At 46.0% G+C, this 21,186-nt stretch overlaps 1 protein-coding gene and 1 pseudogene across 1 annotated transcript; both read right to left on the reverse strand.

The window, feature by feature from the left end:
- Nucleotides 1-10,612: 10,612 nt before the first annotated feature.
- On the reverse strand, nucleotides 10,613-12,685 carry LOC120846054 (tigger transposable element-derived protein 6-like). The gene is made up of 2 exons (XM_042293049.1): nucleotides 11,590-12,685; nucleotides 10,613-10,977 (listed from the first exon to the last, which is right to left on the reverse strand). Exons 1-2 carry the CDS (start codon nucleotides 12,232-12,234, stop codon nucleotides 10,672-10,674), a joined length of 951 nt encoding a protein of 316 aa, XP_042148983.1. The 5' UTR covers nucleotides 12,235-12,685; the 3' UTR covers nucleotides 10,613-10,671.
- Nucleotides 12,686-18,115: 5,430 nt separating this feature from the next.
- LOC121837311 lies at nucleotides 18,116-18,779 on the reverse strand (annotated as a pseudogene).
- Between the last annotated feature and the right edge of the window lie 2,407 nt (nucleotides 18,780-21,186).

The raw sequence follows: 21,186 nt of genomic DNA on the forward strand, positions 1-21,186 counted from the left end.
TTGTGGATGTTTTCAATGTTGGCCCGCCCTGTTCCCGTTCGCTAGCTACCAGCGAAGTCAAAGCTAGCGCGAGCCCAATGCTCTGTGCATTCCTGACTCGCGCGAGGGCTCATGCAGTGTGGGCACCGTTACGGTACAGTGTAGTTACGGGCTCCATGCGCGCGCTTGTAGCTTCTGCTGCGTTCGTACCGAAGCTGAAACGAAGTATAGTTGAGTTGCACCAAACTCTGCATGTAGTGCTAGTAAAGCCTCGCCGTCCTTTTCGGAGCACAAAGCACTGCGCGACTCGCGCGACTGCGGTGTCTGCTCCGCGGATGTCGCTTCTCTGCAGCGCGTTGGTGCATGCCAAGGAGCGCACTCAACGGGTTAACTCGCCGTGATCCGATCGTGACTTCGCCAGCACATCGAAAATGAATCGGAATTTTTGAAGCGAATATCAGATACCGCAATATTTGAAGCTGCTGCCCGAAAGGCAACTCTAATCTGAACTCAGACATTCCACAACAGTGAGGGTCATTGGATGCTGCTGCAGATACCTTAAAAGAATTGCAGGCTGATAAAACTATATATCCTGTACCATCAGAACTCAGTGTGACATATTTAATTGTATTTTTTTATCTGACGAGCAGATAAACTTTATTTAAAAAAATGTTTTTTTTTTTTTTTTTGCGTTTTTTTTGTTGAATTTTATATATATTCTCTTAAAAAGGCGAAGTGCTGTGTTCCAATAATAGAGATGGGCTTTATATAGCAATGCAGGATTATTTCATTTTCAAGTAATATGCCAACATATGCCGGACCCTGCTCCAAAAGGGCCAATATCTGCTCCAAAACAACATTTTGCCTGCTACAAAGCCTGCTCCAAAAGGTCAAATGGCACTTCCATCACTGAATAGGCAATAAATTCTGCTTAGAGTGGAGCGTTGGCTCTGCTAACCCGATGTAGAGTGTGCTACCCGACGCAAAGGGAACAGTCTACAAATCCAGTCCAACCCTTCGATTGGATTGAGGGCGTGAAACTAGGCTAGATCCAGTGAGAGATACTAGATTTAGTTACAAATGGGAAAGCCGGAGACCCCTGTCTGATCCAAGCCTTGCGCTGAAAGTATCTGAAAGTGTGCATCTTGCAGCCATGCTGCCGTTCGTTTATTGACATGTGCGGTTGAGCGTTGTGTTTTCATTGTTTCCGGAAATGGCTTCTGTCTTCACTGACAATGTCGGCGGCAAGAAAATGCTCGTTTAATCCGGATTGGACGAACCCGAATCTTTTCGAATATGCAAGTTGGATTAAGCCCGTGCAAAATGATCCTCACAGTAATCAATGCTCAACGCATTGTGTTTTAATGGCTGTATATATCTAACTGCTTGTACAGTGGTCAGGGAATTTCACCTGAACTTGTCAGGGAAAACCTAGAAAAGTGAAGGAATTTCAAAATAATAATTTGCTAGACATCCTGGTACAGACTTTCTCGGCCCATGACCGATTTTCCTTGGGGATGGAGCTGAAGTAAGCTTGACACCTGGCTGCAACGCACGGCTTTCCTTCCCGCTGCCAGTGGCCGTTGTCCAAAGAGAGTGTGTCACGGTAAATGACTGCTGCCTGTTTGGCTGTGACAGCAACATTCTCTTGGTAGAACTCCTGTTCTTGGGTTGGCGAGGTTTTCCACGAGACCCTAGGTATTTGGAATTGTCCGACATGATGAAAAGCTACATCGTGGAAGTTATCTTCTTCATACTTCTTGACGCAGTCGCTTCAGCTGATGCTCGTGAAAAAGGTGACGTCTGCTGTGCTTTAGGGTCTTCTGTTATCTCCTGGCATTGTGCCACCGTTACCTTCACCTGTGTGCCTACTTTTCATACGAAGGGCAAGCACCGAAATCGGAGCGCATGAAAGAAGGTCGCTGCTTATGTCATCCAGTACTGCGTCGTCCACTTGCACCTCAGGGACCGCGTAGACGTGGCACAGTTTATGCAGCATCTTAGACACGTATGAATGTGTTGACAGGAGTTGACCCCAAGCTTGCTTGAGGTCCGTGGAAGAGAGGTTCTCAAGGTTTGAGGTGACAATGCTAGAAACGAAGTGAAAGAAGTATTATGAATGAAATGCAGCCGGGATGGTAATGGTCTACATTTGAGCGAAGCTATGGATTTTCTACAACACGTTGCTTTCCAACTTCCAGTACTGTGCTGCCTACAAATGGTCTGAAGTATGTTTTCTATAACAGCGTGCCACATTATTAGCCCTCAAGACTTGAGAAATGCTGCATGCCCTGGCAGTCTTGGGTAGATGATGTCGAACCTGGGATAAAAAAAAAGTGACAAGACAAAAGATATTTCTGAATAGTAGATTGTTGTGCTAGTTGTATTCCAAGATATTTGTAAGTCCTCTTTTGCTATTATGATAAGAGTTACGCTCACATTTTCAGTTTCAGAAACCCAAACAAAGTATCGAGCAAGCACCCAGTCAAATATTAAGTAGTAACGAAAGGTTGGGGGACGTGGGTCATCGATTTTACATATCTTAGTAGTGTGCATATTTTTTCAGACTGCTGGAAAATTTAAATTGACATCTGTTTTTGCATTAATTTTGAGAAAAACACTTCTGTTTTTGCATCAATTTTGGGACGCCATTGACTAGCTTGTTCTAATGACTTCAATATTCACTGACATAACCATGTTCGAAGCTTAACATTATACATAATTACTTGTTAACTGAAGTGAAAAATCCCGTTTGTGCTTTTCCAATTTGCTGCATTTGGAGTACTAGCATTACTTTTGATTATAATGCAATTAATGCAAAGGTGCAAGCGAGCTGGACAAGAATGACAATAATAATCTCTGGTGAATGGGAACAAAGGGACAGAGAACAAACACAAATCTCCAAACACAGCTAGGTGACTGGTGCACGACCGAAAAAACCCTCCCAGGCTGTCCAGGGTGCCTACCAGCAAAAGAAAATTTCACTTGGTGAACCCCCAAAGCCGGCGCACTCTAGCTCCTAACACGGTTAAAACCATACTTTGCAAAAAATTAATTTGAAAGAATTGTTCCTTCGTTGTAGTTAGACATGGGCACTTCAAACAAGTGAAAAAAACTGCTTTCTCAAATCAATTTCAATAATCGTCTGAAACTTTTTGTGTCTTGGATACTGAAATTCAGGGAGAGACCATATTTTTTTCCAGCAAGTTACATAAACAGAAAATAAACAAAAACATGCACAGCATTTGTGCTTTACCTAATCCTCAGGCGTTGAAGCGTGATTGGTGCTTCGAAAATCAGGGACTTCTTGTATGGGTGTCCAAGGTTGCTTGACAATGGTGGGGGAGTGCCTGTGGCATTGGCCTCTCGTGCCGCTATGTAGGATGGGTGGCGCTGTTTAGGCGCAGTGTATCCTCCATCAGCTCTCGAACACAAGCGGCAACATACATTCACCACAAGTAAGACTCTTGCTTTATCAGACATAATGGAGCGACAGTTGCTCTCTTTGGGCAGCTCGGCGAGTACCTCTTGCCATCTTTCATAGTAGCTTGTGGATTGTTGCCAAACGGATATAACTTTGTTTGCAGTGTTTAGACTACATTAAGAGCTTGAGAGTTGAATCATACTTCAAATGGTCGTCACACACAGATAAGTTGTAACAAGGCCAAGCACAAACATCCTCACCGACAATGTCGTCCGTAGTTTCTTTGTTCAGGGCTTCTTTACCCTCGCCAAAGGTCGAGCCCCTCTGGCTTTGGGTGCCTAAGATGGTCTTGCCGAACGCCATCTTGGCCAGCTCTTGGGTGAAGATTAAGCGCGTAGTGCCCTGCAGCCTCACCATCGTTATTGCCAGTAGAAGTGTGGCGCCAAACTTTATGGATAGAAAAGACACGACAAGTTTTTGACTTCAACCATCCCATACTATAAATCAGATTTATGAGAGGTAAATAAAAGGCCAATTCCTGGGTAAAGATTGAGGGCGTAGTGCCCTGCAGCCTCACCATCCTTATTGCTGGTAGAAGTGTGGTGCCAAACTTTAACTGTGATGGATAGAAAAGACACATGACAAGTTTTCGACTTAAAGGGAAGCTGAAGCGGTTTTAAATATGAGAAAAAACACCTAGCCTAGTTAATGAGACCTCACCTATCACAAATATTGTATTCGTTTGGTAATTTTCTATGCGGATTAACCGGAAAAGCGCCTTCAAAGTAGTGCCGAAGCCACGCCTCTCCGAAGCAGAGGGAAAGGGGAGAAAGGAGGAAGCCCGTCAGCCGGCGTCACAAAAGGACCGGCTGGGGGACCCCGCCGCGGCTGGCCACGCTTTCCTCGTAGGCTGCTCTAGTGTCTTTTTGAACCTCCGTCGTTCTGCCGCTGCATAGCGCTTGCTTTTATCCGTTGACTGGTCATGCTATTGACTGAATCGCCTGACGTGTTGATTGTTTTCTTGTTCACACGTTTGCAGAATTCTCGTTACACCGAACCAACTGACTTGTGCTGTTGAATGCCATACTCATGTGTTGCCGCCAGCTTTCACGAACTGCGCTCGTCGCAGTTCTTCCCGCGTACCGTCTTTTCCATTTCATCACCGAGATTTTAAAGGGGTGAGTGGGTTTGATCATGTACACCGTTTTTTGTTCGAAACGTCTTTCGTACGGCACATATGAAAACTATGTACGTGTGGGTTTGGGTCTGAATAAGGCTCGACTGAACCCGACGCTCTGCCGACCATCTTTGAAGGTAAGAAGGCACTTAGGCTCATTAAAAGTCACAAGCAAAGAGGAAACGTAACTAAGTAGGAATTGTTGGTCGACTGTTCTAGAAAAAAGCTATTATGTTATTAGAATTGTGCAGTGTGCGCGTACATGTCTACCAATAGTGTTTTCTTTCAAAATCCATAAAATAGCTGCTCCCGAAGAAATCGAGGTCAGCTGCTGCGCATGTCACTGTGATCCTCTTGGGCAGTGCCTCGACTGCTTCTGTAGCGCACAGGGCCTCGACGAGGAAAGCTCACCGACAAGTGCAAATATTTTATTTTCAGGTATCTATAACCATTATTTAGAAAGTTGAGTTCCTGTCAATTCCACAGAGAATAAGTGTTGAAACACCATCATGTGCCCCTCATAAACAATATGTTTACTAATTGGGACAAACATTGTAACATTTTACCCCTAAAATGCTGTGTGCTACACTTTTCTGAGCATGTACCCTCTGGTTTATGATTAGGGTTCGGAGTTTTCGGATTAAACCAGTAAAAAGTGATAGAAGTACGCCGAATCCATTTTCAGAATTTCGGTTTTAACCGAAAAAGGGCGGTTTGTATGTTCAGCGTTCTCGGTTTGAACCGATAAAAATATGTTGAATTCATTTTCTAAAATTCGGTGTTAATCGAAAAAGGCCACTTTGACCTTCCAGTCGCACCGCTGAGCCATGGCGAAAAAAGGGAACGACAGTGTCTATCGAAACGTGTCCGAATGTATGGGATACACGGATGCCAGCACAATGTTTTGGTTTAATGTGCTCATCATTGATCACAATGCGAGGTCAGAAATGCCCCATGACTTCGCCATGTACAAGCATGTTTTCAAGCTCTTAAGGGAGACACTATATGCAAGCCTTTGAGTGATCACAAATATCAGCTACAAGGGTCATCTGATCTGGTGTCTGCTGGTGTTTATTTCATATTCACTGAAAAAAAAGAGGGTAAGCTTTTGTGGGCATAAATATACACACACACACAAAAAAACGAAAATTGAATTCTGAAATAAACACAGAAAAAAGTATGCCGAATTTTGAAAAAATAAAAACCGAAAATGCTGAACCCTAGTTATGATGTTAATGCAATTGATGCAAAAGTTCTTGTTATTTTTAACATGTAGGGTGTGTTGTATTTCTAAATGACACAACTGTTTACTTTCATTCCCATCATAATTCTGGGTTCTTTCAAGTTTACAACTTAGGATGTGTTGGAACTAAAATAACATAACTAGAGTATTGCCTATGACCCTCAGGCACCGAGGAAGCAAGAGCTGACTGTGGGCCAGTGTGTTCCGCTACCGACAACATTGTCAAAGAAGTTGAGGACATCCGCGCAAGTATGCCAGCTCGCCATAAAATTAGATGTCCGTCATGGTACTTTATTCCCAACCAAAAACCCATACACTCGGCGACAGGTTAATTATGCAGTAGATGCTTAGCATCCAGTGCGAGCTTCTCCCTTTCATAACTCTTTGTAGCACACGTAGTCGAAGCCTGGCTGGAGGCACAGCTTGTACTGCATTCTTAACGTGTCGCTGGTAATAGTTCATATGTTGTACAAAGTATTTGTAGCAAAATTTGCTTTTTGCTATTAAAAAAAGCCGCTTTTTCAATTTGGACTTGGTTTGTCGCTATAAAAGAAGAAATATGTAATATTCAACATGCTTGGAGTATATTAATTTCATAAGGAGTTATATTAGGAATGCTTTATGAAGAACCAAGCCTTTTTACTATGATTATTCAGGTGAAAACTTGTACCTTACAAGTGAGTGGAGCTTTCAGTTTTAAACTCACACCCACAGCCAGTTTGTGTGTGCCTCACAAATGTAATAAAACAGTGTTTCATGATTCTGCATTATGTTTCAGGTGACATGGCATCTCAAATTCTGGAACTCAGAGTAAGGGTAAGAACACTGGAAGTCAGAGTGTTTTCTGTAGAAAATCTGAATGGTAGGATACTACAGATGTACACTAGAATTCCACCATCAAGTTTTACAGCGCTTAGCCTAATTGACCGTTTTGAGCTAAACTATTACAGTGGCACAAACGTGTTTAGGCTGACACGTGCCAACCAGCTGCTGCTATGTTTGACGAAGCTGAAGCTCGGGGTTTCAGACGACGACCTTGCCGTCCGGTTTGGTGTCAGCCGCACGACTGTGCAGTATGTCTTTATGACATTTCTGCATGTCCTCTACGAGGTCTTGTTTGAGGGCATTATGGACAAAAATTTTCCCACAGGCTCATACTCAGTATCAGAGATGCCCAGTCCTTCAAGGACTTTCCCAACTGTCGGGCAAGCATAGATTGCTCCTTAATTGAAATCGAAATCCCAAGGGGCAGTTTGTCTCTCAAAGTGTAACCTTTTCGAACTATAAGTCAAGGAACACCGTTAAGTTCCTTGTAGCAGTCGCCCCAAACGGGGCAATAATCTACACGAGTGGCTGCTACCTTGGCTCCACTAGTGAAAGACTGCGGCATTCTTGACCGGTTGACCACAGGAGACCCGATCCTGGCAGACGAAGGCTTCACCATCTTCGACATAATGCCAGGCGGGACCTCCTTAAATATTCCACCGTTTTTGCGAGGGAACCGGCAGTTCACACACGACGAAGTGTCTTACTGTAAGAAGATCGCTGCCTGCAGGGGGCACGTCGAGCGGGCCATCCAACGTGTAAAAATTTACTGAGTGCTGCGAAAGCTGCCAGCACACAAAAGGCCCCTCGCAACGAAGCTCGTCCGGGTATGTAGCTGCCTGGCTAACCTGCAGAGCTTTATTATTGCTCAGTAGTGGCAGCATGGCTTGTCTGCAAGTGAAGTGGCTTGATTGCCAGTTTTTTTTGCAATGCTTTTTATAGATTTAGATGCTTCACAGCAGCTTTGCATGGGCGCCATCGTATCTGCTGTGCTAATTGACCTCCATTTGTTTTGTCACTGCAAAGTATTGTCTGGTGCACCCACCACCACTGGAGCTTTGTGTTTGTGTCTTTTTTCTAAGGTTTAAATGGTGCAAGTTTTGCATGTTTGTATATTTCGTGCCTCTGGTTAATTATTTTATGTAATGTTTAAGGTAGCCAGTGCATTTTATTGGGGAAGTGGGACGACGACAGAATATGTTCTCAGCGGTAATCAATAGCTTTGAAAATTTGCATCAGCTTACTGTAAGGTTCCAATTGTTTAGAGTTCCCTGAAGTGTCAGTTGCTGTATTGATAGCGGGATGAACTTTAAAGGCAATGTTGGTGCATATTCATAACATTTCATAGACATGTAACAGGGTAAGCTATCTGCTGAAAGCGGTACAGGAATTCATTACTGTAAGTCTTGCAAATTAGAATCAAGTGGTTATTGAGTGTTCATGCTATATTGTTCAACAACCAATGCCTCCTGTAGGCTGTAATGTGATTAGGATGGTGCACCAACTAGTATCAGCTCGAATAACTAACATTTGGGCCAAGCATGTTAAGTGGTAAATTGCTAACTTGTCACCCTTCACTGTTTGATGATGCATGCACTGCACACTAGGCTTTACTAATGTAAACAGAAAAGGACTTTCTATGGAACGGTTTTATTTTTCTTTAAGAGTGCATGAAAAGGAATTACAAAGACGCTCACTGGAAATTTTGTAAGTTTACGAAAATAAAGGCATTATTACTGAACATTCACATTTGTTTGAATGTTGAAGTATGACATGTACAATGGTGGAAACAGCCAACGAAGCCACAGGACTGTGCGGTCTGGAGCTATGCGCGCGCATTATGCTGGCGACAAGAGAAACCATGCGAGCCGGGTGCTGATTGGTGGCAAATCATTTAAAATAGGTGTGTGCTACTGAACATGCCAAGGCCAGATAATTGGATGTTTGCAGCTGCTAATCTCGCAATTAGAGAGCGCCCAGCTCACGTGGTTCCCTTTGCTCCAAAAAACAAACTAAATGTTCAGGGAAACTTTTAATCAAGGTTTTTAAATATTTAACCTATGACTAGTATGACTGGTACAAAGTATGGTTAGCAAAGTCACCTTATGTCTCTACTTGCTACTCAAACATTTTCCGTAGATAAAAAAAAAAGCTGTAGTCTTTGGCAGCAATCAAGTTTGAAGGAAAAAATAAACATCTGAAGGGCCACTCCACCCCAAAAAATGTGCTTAATTTTGACATGGTCAGTAAAAGCCAAATTAGACACTCAACATTTAGAAGCATCACAATTGCTAACCTGGGGTTCTTAGTGTGCATGCATCATGCAGGTGTGTTTACATGACCATGACAGAATCAAGCTCATCCAAAGCAAAAAATGAAACCCACAAGTATGATCCTTCGGAGTAAGCAGTGTATGGAGTTCACTAGGGTATTAAGCTACACAGCAGGACGAGGGGACCGGGCCATTGCCGCCTCATGCGATTGGTTAATGGCGTGGTACTGATCAATCGCAGCAAGCAGTGATGTCCCAGTTCCTTCCCGCCATGAGGCGCGGGTTGTCAGTGGCTTCCAAGGGTGAAATAGCAGACAATCACGATGTCATCCTGTATCCCGTCTCGCATCACCGTGGCACTTTGTTCATAGCAGACGATCAACACTTGTTCTGGTCTTAACAGGCAACATGACATTTCCTTGTTTTATTTTGATGTGTGAATGACGCTTCATAGAAGACAAACTGTCTACGAATAGTATCTTTCCTCGCTTTGTGAGAGGGAAATTTGATCTTGCTCTTACTCTCATGGTGACCAAAATTGTACCCCTGTAGAAGACCTACCGTATTTTCTCGCACAATTAACACACTTTATTTTTCCGAAAAATTAACACATTTGGGGGGTAAAATCGTTATATGGGGTAAAATTTTTGCATTTACAGACTTTGCAAAAACGTCATTTTAGGTGCCAATATGACGCGGCAGGGTACTGTGGCACGTCTCCACTGACTGAGGCGCACCCACAACTGGTCGTGGGGGCACCACAGTAACCATACTTTTTAAATTGCAAACCTTTTTTAGGGTGCTTTCGGCGTGCCTTTTGCCGAAGGAGAAGCGCCTTATGAAGCTCACTCGGCACGGAGAGTGACGCCGCTGTTCTTAGGCCTAACCACTTTCACGATTTCACTGCCCGTGGAAGTATATACAGTATGTTCTGTATCATTCCTTAAACAAAACAAAAACCTTTGAAATCTGGAGTGGCCCTTCCGACAATGCGTACACTACTGGTGCAAATAATGGTGATGAGTTGAGCTTTGGTCCATACCTGGAAAATACAGCCTGAACTTGGGGAAGAAATGTAGAGAGAAAACGGGAAGGATGGAGACAATAAGGCTGTCTCGTCTCATCTCTTCCATTGTCTTTCCTCGTCTTCATCTCCCCTGTTTTCTCTCTATGTTTCTTCCCTAAGTTCAGGCTGTTTTTTAGAACTACTGGAGCACCACCTCAGAGGCCAAGCCTCCCCTTAACAAGGGGTAGCATTCTATTGTAATAAAAATTCAAGAGCTGTGGCTGCTTCTCCTGGCCCCACATGGCGTCTGCTTCGACACGCAGGACGTGTAGATCCTTATTTGTCCACAGTGCAAGGTCACAAAATCTCCGCCTTGTAATAGTGAGGCACCCCTGAATCTGGTGGTAGTAGGGGTGCGACGTGATTAGGGAGCCTTTGGTGTCAAGGCCTTTGGCCCCAAAGGCCTCCTTAATCATGTGGTCCCTCCAGGTCCAGGGGCACTTTACTTCCACAAAACCATTTGTACTAATCAAACCATCGGTACAGTGCAGTCCACTTATAACGATATTGAGAAAACCGCAAAATCCAATCGTTATAGCCGATTATCGTTATATCTGGACCGACAAAAAAAAAACACAAAGAGAAGTTACTTACGGGCGATGAGTGAATCAGGTCGTACAACGCGAGCCGAGGCAAAGAAAACCGAAGGCTTTATTAAAAGGTACGAAAATGACTATAAAATAATTTAAGCATGCTTAAAAAAGTCGGAAATTTGCGCTTGCTTGAGCTGAAGTTTGACAATTGCCGTGTGCATTGCTTCCAGTTGTTGCGCGTACGCTGGCGGCAGTCCTTTTGCGTGCACAAAACCGACCAGCGACTGGATGGAGAGCAGGGCATTTTGTGAAGACATTGGAGGCGGGGTGTTCTCGTCGCCGCCGTCGTCGTCACTACTTTCGCAGTCGCTCGATGTGATTTTTCGTCGCGATTGCTGTTCCTCGGCAATGGCCTCATCAGTAGACTCCTCGCATGAAGCGGCAGCGTTGTCCGCGTTCAAAAAGTCTCCCAAGAGAGCTCCGCCGATGTTCTCCTCGGAAGCTGCTATGTGGTCCCAAAGTTCACCCACATCGGCAGGTTCGATGAGCAAGTCATTTGTCTCTTCCGAGACCGTGGCGTTGTGGCGCACGAAGCCTGCCTTTTTAAAACAGTTCTTGAGTGTAACCTGCTTCACCTCATACCACGCACCATGCACGAACCGCACCGCTTCTAACAAGCTCACCTTCAGGTCAGGAGGTCCGCCGGCGTATTGAGACAATCCTGAGCAGTCTAGTTTCATGATGAGCCATTCCAGCATGCGACGTCTGTAGAGGGCCTTGAAATTGGCGATTACGCCGGCATCCATGGGCTGCAGACCTGCCGTGGTGTTCGGAGGCAGAAACATTACCTCAACGGACGTTAGCTTCGGGCTGACGTTGTGTGCGCTGCAGTTGTCGAGGAGCAGCACCACTTGCCTCTTCTGCTTCTCCATAGCGCCGTCAAACTCGAGGAGCCATTCCTCAAAGAGATCTCGCGTCATCCACGCTTTCTTGTTATTTCGATAGCGGACTGGAATGCATTGATTCCTAAAGCAGTGAGGCCTTTTCGATTTCCCGATCACAAAGGGCTTGAGACGCTCGGTACCGTCCATGTTTGCGCACACAAACACCGTCACCCGGACCTTGCTATGTTTGCCACCAACGCACGGGTCACCTTTCAGCGCGTGCGTCTTTGTAGGCAGCATCTCATAAAAGAGTGCTGTTTCATCGCCGTTGAAAATGTCACTTTCTTGGAAGCGCTCCAACAGCTCGGGTAATTTCGTCGCCAGCCATTCGTCTTTCGCATTTACGTCCAGCGAGGCAGCCTCCCCGACGACGTTTTTATAAACGATGCCGTGGCGATCCTTGAACCGCTGAATCCATCCTCCGCCGGGTTCGAAGTTTTCCCGTCCCAGAAGGGAAGCAAATTTCTTCGCCTTTGCGGCAAGAATAGGTCCACTTATGGGCACGTTCCGGTTGCGAGTGGTCAAGAACCACTGGTACAGGGAGTCTTCAACGTCGCCGTACAAAGGATCCCTAACCCGCTTTCGCTGGTCGTCGTGACCGCTGGTGCCAGCCTTCTTCAAGACATCTCCAGCCTTGATGATTGTAGAAATCGTTGATTGAGACAGCTCGTATCTTTTTGCGAGGCTACCAACCTTGAATCCTTGTCGGAAATCCCGGTGAATTCGCTGCTTCACCTCCAGAGATATCGCTTTGCGCTTAGTCGGCGCCATTTTTACCTCACGAACGTACGAACGTGCGGAAACGGGGGAAAACTAGGAAGCGTTGCGCGGCGGCGGCCAAGCAAGCTCTTTCTCTCCTCCCTTCAGCGATTGCGATGACGATAGCACTTAGTTCCGAAGGATGAGGCTGAACTTTTTAAATCGGGCGGCGCCTCGCGTCACCTAGCGGATCTTTCCACGCCGACCGGTTTTTGATATTTTTACTAGTTTTCATGTCGTTCGCTTCAAGTATTTTAATTTTTCTCAAATTTCCAGGCAAATTTTTCGTGATAAGCACCTTCCGGGCGGCCAGAATTCTATCGTTGTATCCGATATGTCGCCGATAATTCTATCGTTATATATGGTTTATTTTTACATAGGGGCGATGGGAGAATTGACAAATCTAAAAAATTTGATCGCTATAAGCGATATATCGTTATATCTGGTATCGTTATAAGTGGATTACACTGTACTCCCACCCAGGACACCGCTCTCGTGCAGCCACAAACCTGACTTAGTGGTCGTCAAACCCTTTTGCTGTTCGTACTTGAGGAGAGCTTCCTCTTCATGAACCTGGCCCCAGATTACTGCGCAGTTGGTTGAAAGGTTGTACTCTCCTGTAAAGAGAGCAGTCTCAGTAGTTTAATGGTTCACTTTTATGCCTGAGCACTGTGCTCACTTTCACACATAATGAATTTAGATTAAACCTTTCTGGCCAACTTGTGGCTGGGTCTCTAAACTCGTCAAATACAAAGTTGGAACCGAAAGTTTGCGGAGCACGCCAATTGGACGCTGACGAAAAAAGTGTGAAGTCATCGTCGTGATAGTCCAATCGGCACGCTCTGTGAACTTCAGCCCCAACTTTGTATTTGATGAGTTTAGATTCCTTGGTGTCTGATTCCATGAGGATCAGCGCCAGCGAATTCAAAATTTTACTAATTAAATTAGAGCTAGTTATATTGATGCCCCATCAGTACCTAAACTTTTGGCAGTCACAGACCCACTGACCCACTCAGAGTTTGTATGGGTACCCACCCCTGAGTATTGGCGACTTCAGCGGAATCGAAGCCGCGTAGCGGCAACGCCGAGAAGCCCAGGAAAGGAGGTCATTTCGACTCCGTCGTCTGCTATCGCTGCTTGGTTCATATAGACAGTATAGAAACAAACATTGTTTCCAGTAACTATTTTTATGCTTCTGCTATGTCATTCTTATGCACTGACTAGAAGAAGGTTTCTACCGTCGAAAAATCGCGTTGCTTTTATATGTAACACCGCTTTTTCCGCAGCAGTTCAAGAAATTTATGGTGGTCTGCGTGCTAAATGACGAAAACACCCTCCTTTCGTCTGCCATTTTGCCTGACCAGTGCGCCCCCCAAGTTTCGCTGGAGTGGCGAAGTTTGACAATGGCTACGTCTGCATTTACATGAACGCAACCATAACGGGGACTTGCAAAACTGCTCCCTCGCCTTGCTAATATTCGATGTTTCGTCGGGGCATATCTTGTATCGGTGCAGAATCCCCTGACCGCTCTCGAGGGCTGTTGGGGGACCATGAACCCCAGTGTGAGAACCACTATAATATATGTTCAAAAGTCATGGGAAGCTTAAAATTTGATTACAGAAAAAAAGCCTTCATGAATGGTGGACACTTGGCAGTGGAGAATAGCATTTTGGAGCAAAAGGTAGGAGACTGAAAGTTTGGAGTGGGATAGAACAGCTGGCACGTGCAGGGCTCTGAAAGACTTCTTGTAAAGGGTGAAGTGGAGGGGGCTAATGTAACCAACCTTGCCCAAATTATGAGGAGATGCTGCAGTTATTCCACTGACCAAACTGAAATGTAAATACTTGCAAACTGATGCAATCTTACCGAACAGCGTCTTAAAGAGAGAGAGGGCGGGTATGAACTACGCCTGCAGCTGTCCAGGACCCGACCGAAGTTGCTAGCTGTCAGGCGGTACTTCCGAAGCAGGCTCCAGCTTGGATTGGTCCTTTGCCCGACCGTCATCTCGTGGATGGTCCCCTGGTTTTCCTTGGTCACCGAGAAGTCGGCTCCTGGAAAGGAGAACTTGTTGCTTCAAAGCAAAAATAGATAAACGATAGCCCAACAGCTTGTGCCTCCAGGCTGGTTCACACACTTGCATCTAGTACAGTCTCATGATCTCTTACGACAAGGGAACACACTGGCACCATCTATTGGGTAGCCGCGGAACATTTTCGATTTCCGTAATCGCAAATGTTCCTCAATCTGTCCACATGCCTTTCGTTCCCCCGACCACAACCAATGACAGCGCGCGCTTAGTTGCCTTGTCATTGCACGTTGCCTACGCGTTATCTATGTTGTCCTTTCATTGACATGCCCCCCCTTATGTTCTGATGTGCCAAAGACGGATTTTGGAACACTTGCTGGTGATATGTTCACCTGACGCAAGCACAGAGGCCACAGAAAACTTCTCTGCTGGGGATGGGGGCTGCAAAGCAGAACTCCTCTGCATGACCCATTTGGTTGGACATGTGGCCAGGGCGCTGCAGAGAACCTCCACGTCTTCTTCGCAGACGGCCTTTCCTGTAGGCCGGTAGTTTGTGGCGCTGCCAGGGAAGTGTGCTTCTGTTGGGATAAGGGAGCACAGCGAACTGAAGTATTTGCAAACTGACATACACTGCATAACACAGTTAATATGAACATTATGATATAAGCACTTTGTCATATTTTTCAGCTACAGGTAAATGCCATACCAACATAGCTCTTTACTGTTATGTTGGTGCCTCGTGTATAAACCACATGTAAGCGATTTGGCGAGCGACGAGACAAGCGGCGGCGACAAGAATCCGCTTTAGCTCAGTCAGTCGCGCAACGAAGCAAATCGCATGAATGCGACAGAAGCAAGCGACCAATGCGATGAGCGATATTTTCTAGAAATCCAGAACCAAGCGACGCGACGAGAAACTGAGAAATCTCCGTCGCTCGTCGCTGACTATTATCGCCGCATGTAAGCGATTTAGCGAGCGACGACACCAGCGCTGGCAAAAACTGAACACTCGCTCGATCGCCCTTCACCGATCGCTTCTTTCCCGAAGCATATCAGCTGCCATCCCCTTTATCGTTTTATGTGGGACACTCTATGCAACGGGATGTGATTGATCAATAACCAAAGTGCTCTCTAAGAGCTTATGAACCCCTAGCGATGAAAGGCGAAGAGAACAAAATAACAAGTGGCACAGCTGACTTACCTGAGAGGTCGACCTGCCGTGGCGCGCTACTCTTCGGGCGCCGTAGCCACTTCTGGGGGAGGTCCGTTTTTGAAAAGCCGTTTAGCACGGTGCACAAGGTAGTGGCCACCATGTGGCTGCACTTGGCTGCCCCACGGGTACACTCGCACTGGCAAGCTAAGATGTCGCCTCCGTGAGAAATACTGAGCCTTACCAGGTAGGAGCAGTCTTTGAATGAGGCTTGTACATGTGCTCTCAGGGTAAATTCTTCCGCATCAAACGAAAGAACCTACCCTTCGAGGTATTTTCGCTCTCCTTTTTCGAACGCCACGTCCTCATCCTTGAAATAGCGGTGGATTTCCGAAAGCTGCAGAAATGGCAGAGGGGCAGCCATTCCTGCGACTAGCAGAAAGACCGCTTTGTTTACCCCCGAGAGTCTCCGAGCTCCCGCTCGTAGCCATCCTCCAATCAGAGCGCGGCGATGTGACGTCACGACACCGACCTGCGCGAAAGAGCAGACGGCTTTCCCTCCGCATAATACATTTTTTTGTGTGTCTGCTGCATTATCTATGTTGTTATCATCAGTGCATTATAGCTGGTACCCTGTTCTTGCGTTGGCGTATGTCACTTTGAGGTGGTTTTTGCAAACTTAAGCATTGTACGTATTGCCGATGACTCGTGTCTTTCGGCTATTTTAACATTTTTTTCCTTTTGTGTTGCTCGCATTATGTATGTTATGTTTGTTTATATTGGCATATTGAAGTCTTCAATACTAGTAAATTTCCTGGTATGTTGTTTTTGTGCCAGTGTGTGCCACCCCGAGACAAATTTTACAAAATGAATAAGCTTGGTACATATTGCCCAAGACCCGTCTCCTTCAACAGTTTTGTCACAGTATACCGTATTTGCACGAATATAACGCGAGTTTTTTTCTGGAATTACGTGCTCCAAAACGCACCTCGCGTTATATTCGGAATCGAGTTCAGTCACGAGGCGCGCGAGTCTGGAGAAAGCCATTCCTCCTGCTCAATGCAGAGAAATCCGGTGGGAAGAGAAGTGGGGGTGTGGAAGGGAATTTATTAGCTATCGGGCCACGTGAAGGGCGAATAGAAAACATTAAAAAAGCATTTTTATCGCTTTTGTGTTTGTACAACGCGCGCACGCCGCAGAAACTCAGCGTGCGTCATGCGGGAATGCGGGCGCTGGCCAATTCGAGCCAAGCCAAGCGAAGTCAACACAAGCCAAGCCAAGACCACCGACCGCGTTTACGCAATCCTGCTGCACGAGGAGGTGTTTGTTTATGCAGAGGGAACAGCAGAACAAGAAGTGTGATCGTGTATCGGGTTCAGCAGTATTTTTTTCTGCCTGCGCATTTTTTTAGTTTCTGCTCCAGAGTGGTCTGGTGTTTGTGTGTTGGCGCTTCTGCTTCGTGCCTTGCTTGGATTGTGGGCTGCCGAGGAGCTCAGGCCGAAGAAAAAGGAACTACCAGACAAGCAGGTGCCGTGCTGCTGCTTATCTGCGTAGTCGCCAAGTGGATTGCAAACGAAAGGACCTGAGCAGTGAGGATGAGTGCAGTCAAAACATAAACTGATATTTCTTCTATTTCCATCGACTTTTCACTTCTACTTTGCCCCCGAGTCTTCTATTTCCATCGACTTTTCACTTCTACTATGTCCGCGAGTGCGAGAAATTGCTGCGGCCTCGGCTCGCGTTATAATAGTACTAATATTTTTTTTTCTTTTTGAGGGCATCAAAACCTGCCCTCGCGTTATATTCGTGGTCGCGTTATATTCGTGCAAATACGGTAGTTATGTCACCGCCTGCTGATTTCTTTGGCATGTTACTTTTAGCATTAGCTTGTGCCAACTGAAAGCAGCTTTTGCCAAATGAAGCCCCATACATCTCTTTTAAGACCTCTCTGCTTCTATTTTTTACATTTTAACACATTTATTCTTGACGTGTGTGGCCTTTATGTGAATGTTTGCATGTTTTTAGTGCAGTGTGATAATAAAGAAAGTTGTGCATTTGTGTAAAGTTTACTGTTCACCATTGTGGGGGCGCCTTCCCAAAGCCCTAGAGTGGCAACTGCCAACATGTTGCTCTTAGAATTGGCTACTTTAAGCCAAGAAATCAAATCCCTCAGCAAGCCAGCAGCAGCTCTTAAGCTTTTAGGAAACTCTTTTTCAAGCTCTTCCTACCAGCTGTAAGCCCTTTCATGTTTATTTTGTATTACTTCCTTCATGGTATTGCCCAGTGCGATGGAAAAGTCAGCCGGAAGGGAAGCATATGCCAGTGATTTATAACGAAGTCGTAGCACATGAGTTAGGGAGTCGCAGCACAAGCTGGTCTCGGTCAATAAAAGGTTTCTGGACGGCACGTAGGCTGTCATTGTAACACCTTTGCACAGATTTATTGACAGTGAGATATTGCACTCCCTCTCGTAACATTTACAGAATATGTAGGAGTCATTTGGGACCCTATCAGCCTAAAAGAGTATGCTTTAGTCGAATGCAAGCAATATACAATCGTAAATAAAAGGTTGCTTTAAAATACCACGTGACAAAACACCAAAAGCCTTGAAGTCTATGACCAACTCTTGAAACGCGACAAGTCATCTTAGCCACTCAAGTGCCGAGTACACGCTCCTGTCACATTTTGGCACTTTATCGCATGGTTATGTGGCATGCTTATGAACACAGAACTGGGAGCACATGCTCAAAGTACACATTCTTTATTCTTGTACACAGGGGCCAAAGAAAGGCTTCATCATACACCAGACACAAAACTTTGATAATGCCATCGATGTCAGCATATATAACCAGGTCACACTTTTTCACATCGAGCGCCATTCCAAGTTGCACCTGGGCATAATTGGTGTGGCATTTTTTGAGCGTATATGTGCCTGCTGCATTGCTCAGGGAAGTCACAGGCAGCCAGAAGGGCTTTCGCTGTCATTGTTTGTTCCTTTGTCGGACATTCAATCTCCAGCAAGTTCGCTGGTCTTACATCCTCAAACACTACACCATCAGGGGAGCACCCAACCAGGGGTTCTTTGGACAAACAGCGAGACCACAAGTAAAAACGTCTTCTTTGTTTGTCGTCACATACCTTTCCTGTGCTTTCGGCTCCGAGTGTTTGCCATACGCTTTTGCAGCGTTCCCACGGATTGATGGCTGCATTCCTTTCCCAGTCTGCTTGCTTGTAGGTGAACAGTGGGCAGTAGGTTGTTCCTGTAAAAAGATGCACCCAGCAGGTGGTCTGTGGTTTAATTTGTAAAGAACACGGTAAATAACAAAACAAATTTACTTTTCCTCTTATGAAAACGTTTTCCCTAAATAAACTGATGAGCATTTTGGCCGGAGCCAAAAGACTAAGAAGCAGTAAATTCGCAGAACAAGGCATGGCAGAAGCAAGTCTTAAGTAGCAAAGACGCAGAATACCCGAAAATTGTATGTTTGTTGCTGTTGAAAGGTGTTCTTGTGTTGTCCTTTGTTTTGTGTGTTGATTCTTCATTCCCTTAATATACTTCCATTAGGCTTATCTGATAACTCCAAATAAATAAAAGGTGACTAGCTGGCCTTTCCATACAAAGCTTACATGAATGATCTCTTGCACAGTAGGCTTAGTTACTTATAATGTACGCCTTAAATGTCAGAAAGCACAGCCCAGTTTGGTCAACATAGATACGAAAGCCTGTGCACAGGATTTACCATGTCCCATACTGAGGTCTTTTGCGGGCCCAGACTGGACGTAATGGCTAAGTTTGTGTTCGTCTGGGATTCATGCTTGGTTGGTGACGCACCCTCATGTTCTATCTGTGCACCACGATAGATCTCACTACGTGACTGAGAAAATACCGTGGGGGAATTTTGCTATCTGCGTGGCGTTGGTTTGGTACATCGGTTAGGAGAGGGTAAGATACTTAGTCGAATCCCTTGTTGCAGTCCAGTTCATGCACTTGTATTGGCTCCGTGGATGGTGGGATACGACATGAATTAACAAAAATACAATCTAACTACAATGAATGACCTGTACATCAATGTTATACTGCTTTATTTTCTCGCCAAACTAGAGGGTGTTAATAAAAGGTGCCACAAGTGAACTAACATTGAGGCGCACATTCGGGCAAGCAATATGCACAGCACTGCTTTTTACTTTTGTGAGTTTGTGAGAAATTATAACCAAGGATATACAGATGTTCGAAAGTGAGCTGGACCCACCACGGCAGATAGTAACTGGGAGGACTACTATTGAAATTAAATGTTTATATTAACATTTCATATAGTTTGTGTAAGGTTTGTGGGCACCCAGGTGGCTCCCCAGCTCAGTTGCCCAACTGCGGGGCACAGGGGGTGAACTTTCCCGCATGGCGGTGGAATCAAGCCGGCCACGCCCGCATCTCGTGCGCCGCCTTGATAAGGTGGATCAGAGGCGGCGCACAGGCAGTGCGCTGCCTGGACTCGGGCGCCGCTGGTAACAATGTTAATAATCTTGTTCATGTCCAATTAAATGTAGGTTCTTGTTGTTAAAACCGTTGGCTTTGTGTTATTCCTCCGGGTCGGGTACACAGCAAGGCAAACTGACCACAATGGCGCCCAACCGTGGTGTGCTACCCACTCGCAGGAATTTCACGGGGCTTGGCTTCATTTTTCGGTAAACCTGTTTCGCACTCCCCGTGTTTCCTACCGTCGTTCTGTGCTTCCGTCATGTCCGCGTTTGTTGTATTGGCGTGTTTCTGACTGTTTTTTTGATCGCGGCAATTGTTTTGTGCTTGTGTTGGTTTCCGGGAAGTGTTTCCTTTTTTGCGCTTGTGTCTTTTTTTTTGGTGCTTGCAGGCAAGCTCACACGGGAGCAGGAAGCCCTCTCTGCCGTTCCTGCGACGCGCCTGGTCAGCGGTGGGGCCTTCTCGAGCACCAACAGTCGTGTCAGAGCCGCCCGAAAGTCCGAGCACACCACTCTGCTTCTTGGACCACCGTAGCAGGCCTCCAAGTGCACCAGGGCAGCGACCGCATGGCTGAGCGCGGAGAGTTCTGTCATCTTACTGGATGCGTGGAAACCAAGATTTCTGCCAAGGCACCGGGGGATGTCGTTCAGAATCACCGCCGCTGTCGATGAGCCGTCGGAGGGGCCCGTGTATACCCTCAATCAGCCTGTGTAGTGCTGCTCAAGATGGTGATTGGTGAGCTGCCTGGCAATCGTCACGTTGATCAGTCGTTTGGATTTCATCCCGTCCACCTCGAGAATGACCCTGAGTGGCTCCGGTCCAAAGTGCAGTGCGGGAAGGGGGGGCAGTGGTGATGATGTGCTGGCATTCTCCGTCAGCTTGCTCAGCATTTGGCCCAGCTCTGATTCGGACCCTTCTGCATTTTTGCCAACAGTGATCCCGCAGGGGGCACCTGTGAAAGCAGGTGTTTTGTGAGTGGTGCCACCACGGACCCCGAGCCATGCAACTTCGCCGGCCCACCTCTGGCTGTGCGTGGCTTTCCCGTGTAGGAGAAAAGGGCATCCTGGTGGATGCCCTTTTCTCCCAGTGGAGAAACCGTTGAACCTGGTTTCTCCACTGGGAATTCCGAGATAGTTCTGCAAAGTATTTTTGCATGGCAGCTTCAAAAATCCTTCCTTTTGGATGTGCTCATACAATTTCGTCGAAAGGTGCCTCAGGACAATTGAATGGCGGGTGGTTTCTTTAAACCAACAGGGCCTCCATCAGCTGAAGTATGAAATCTGCTCAAGCAGAAAGACAGCAGAATGTTGCTCC

This window comes from Ixodes scapularis, unplaced genomic scaffold, assembly GCF_016920785.2.
Source record: "Ixodes scapularis isolate PalLabHiFi unplaced genomic scaffold, ASM1692078v2 PGA_scaffold3__209_contigs__length_174095766, whole genome shotgun sequence".
Taxonomy (NCBI): Eukaryota; Metazoa; Arthropoda; class Arachnida; order Ixodida; family Ixodidae; genus Ixodes; species Ixodes scapularis.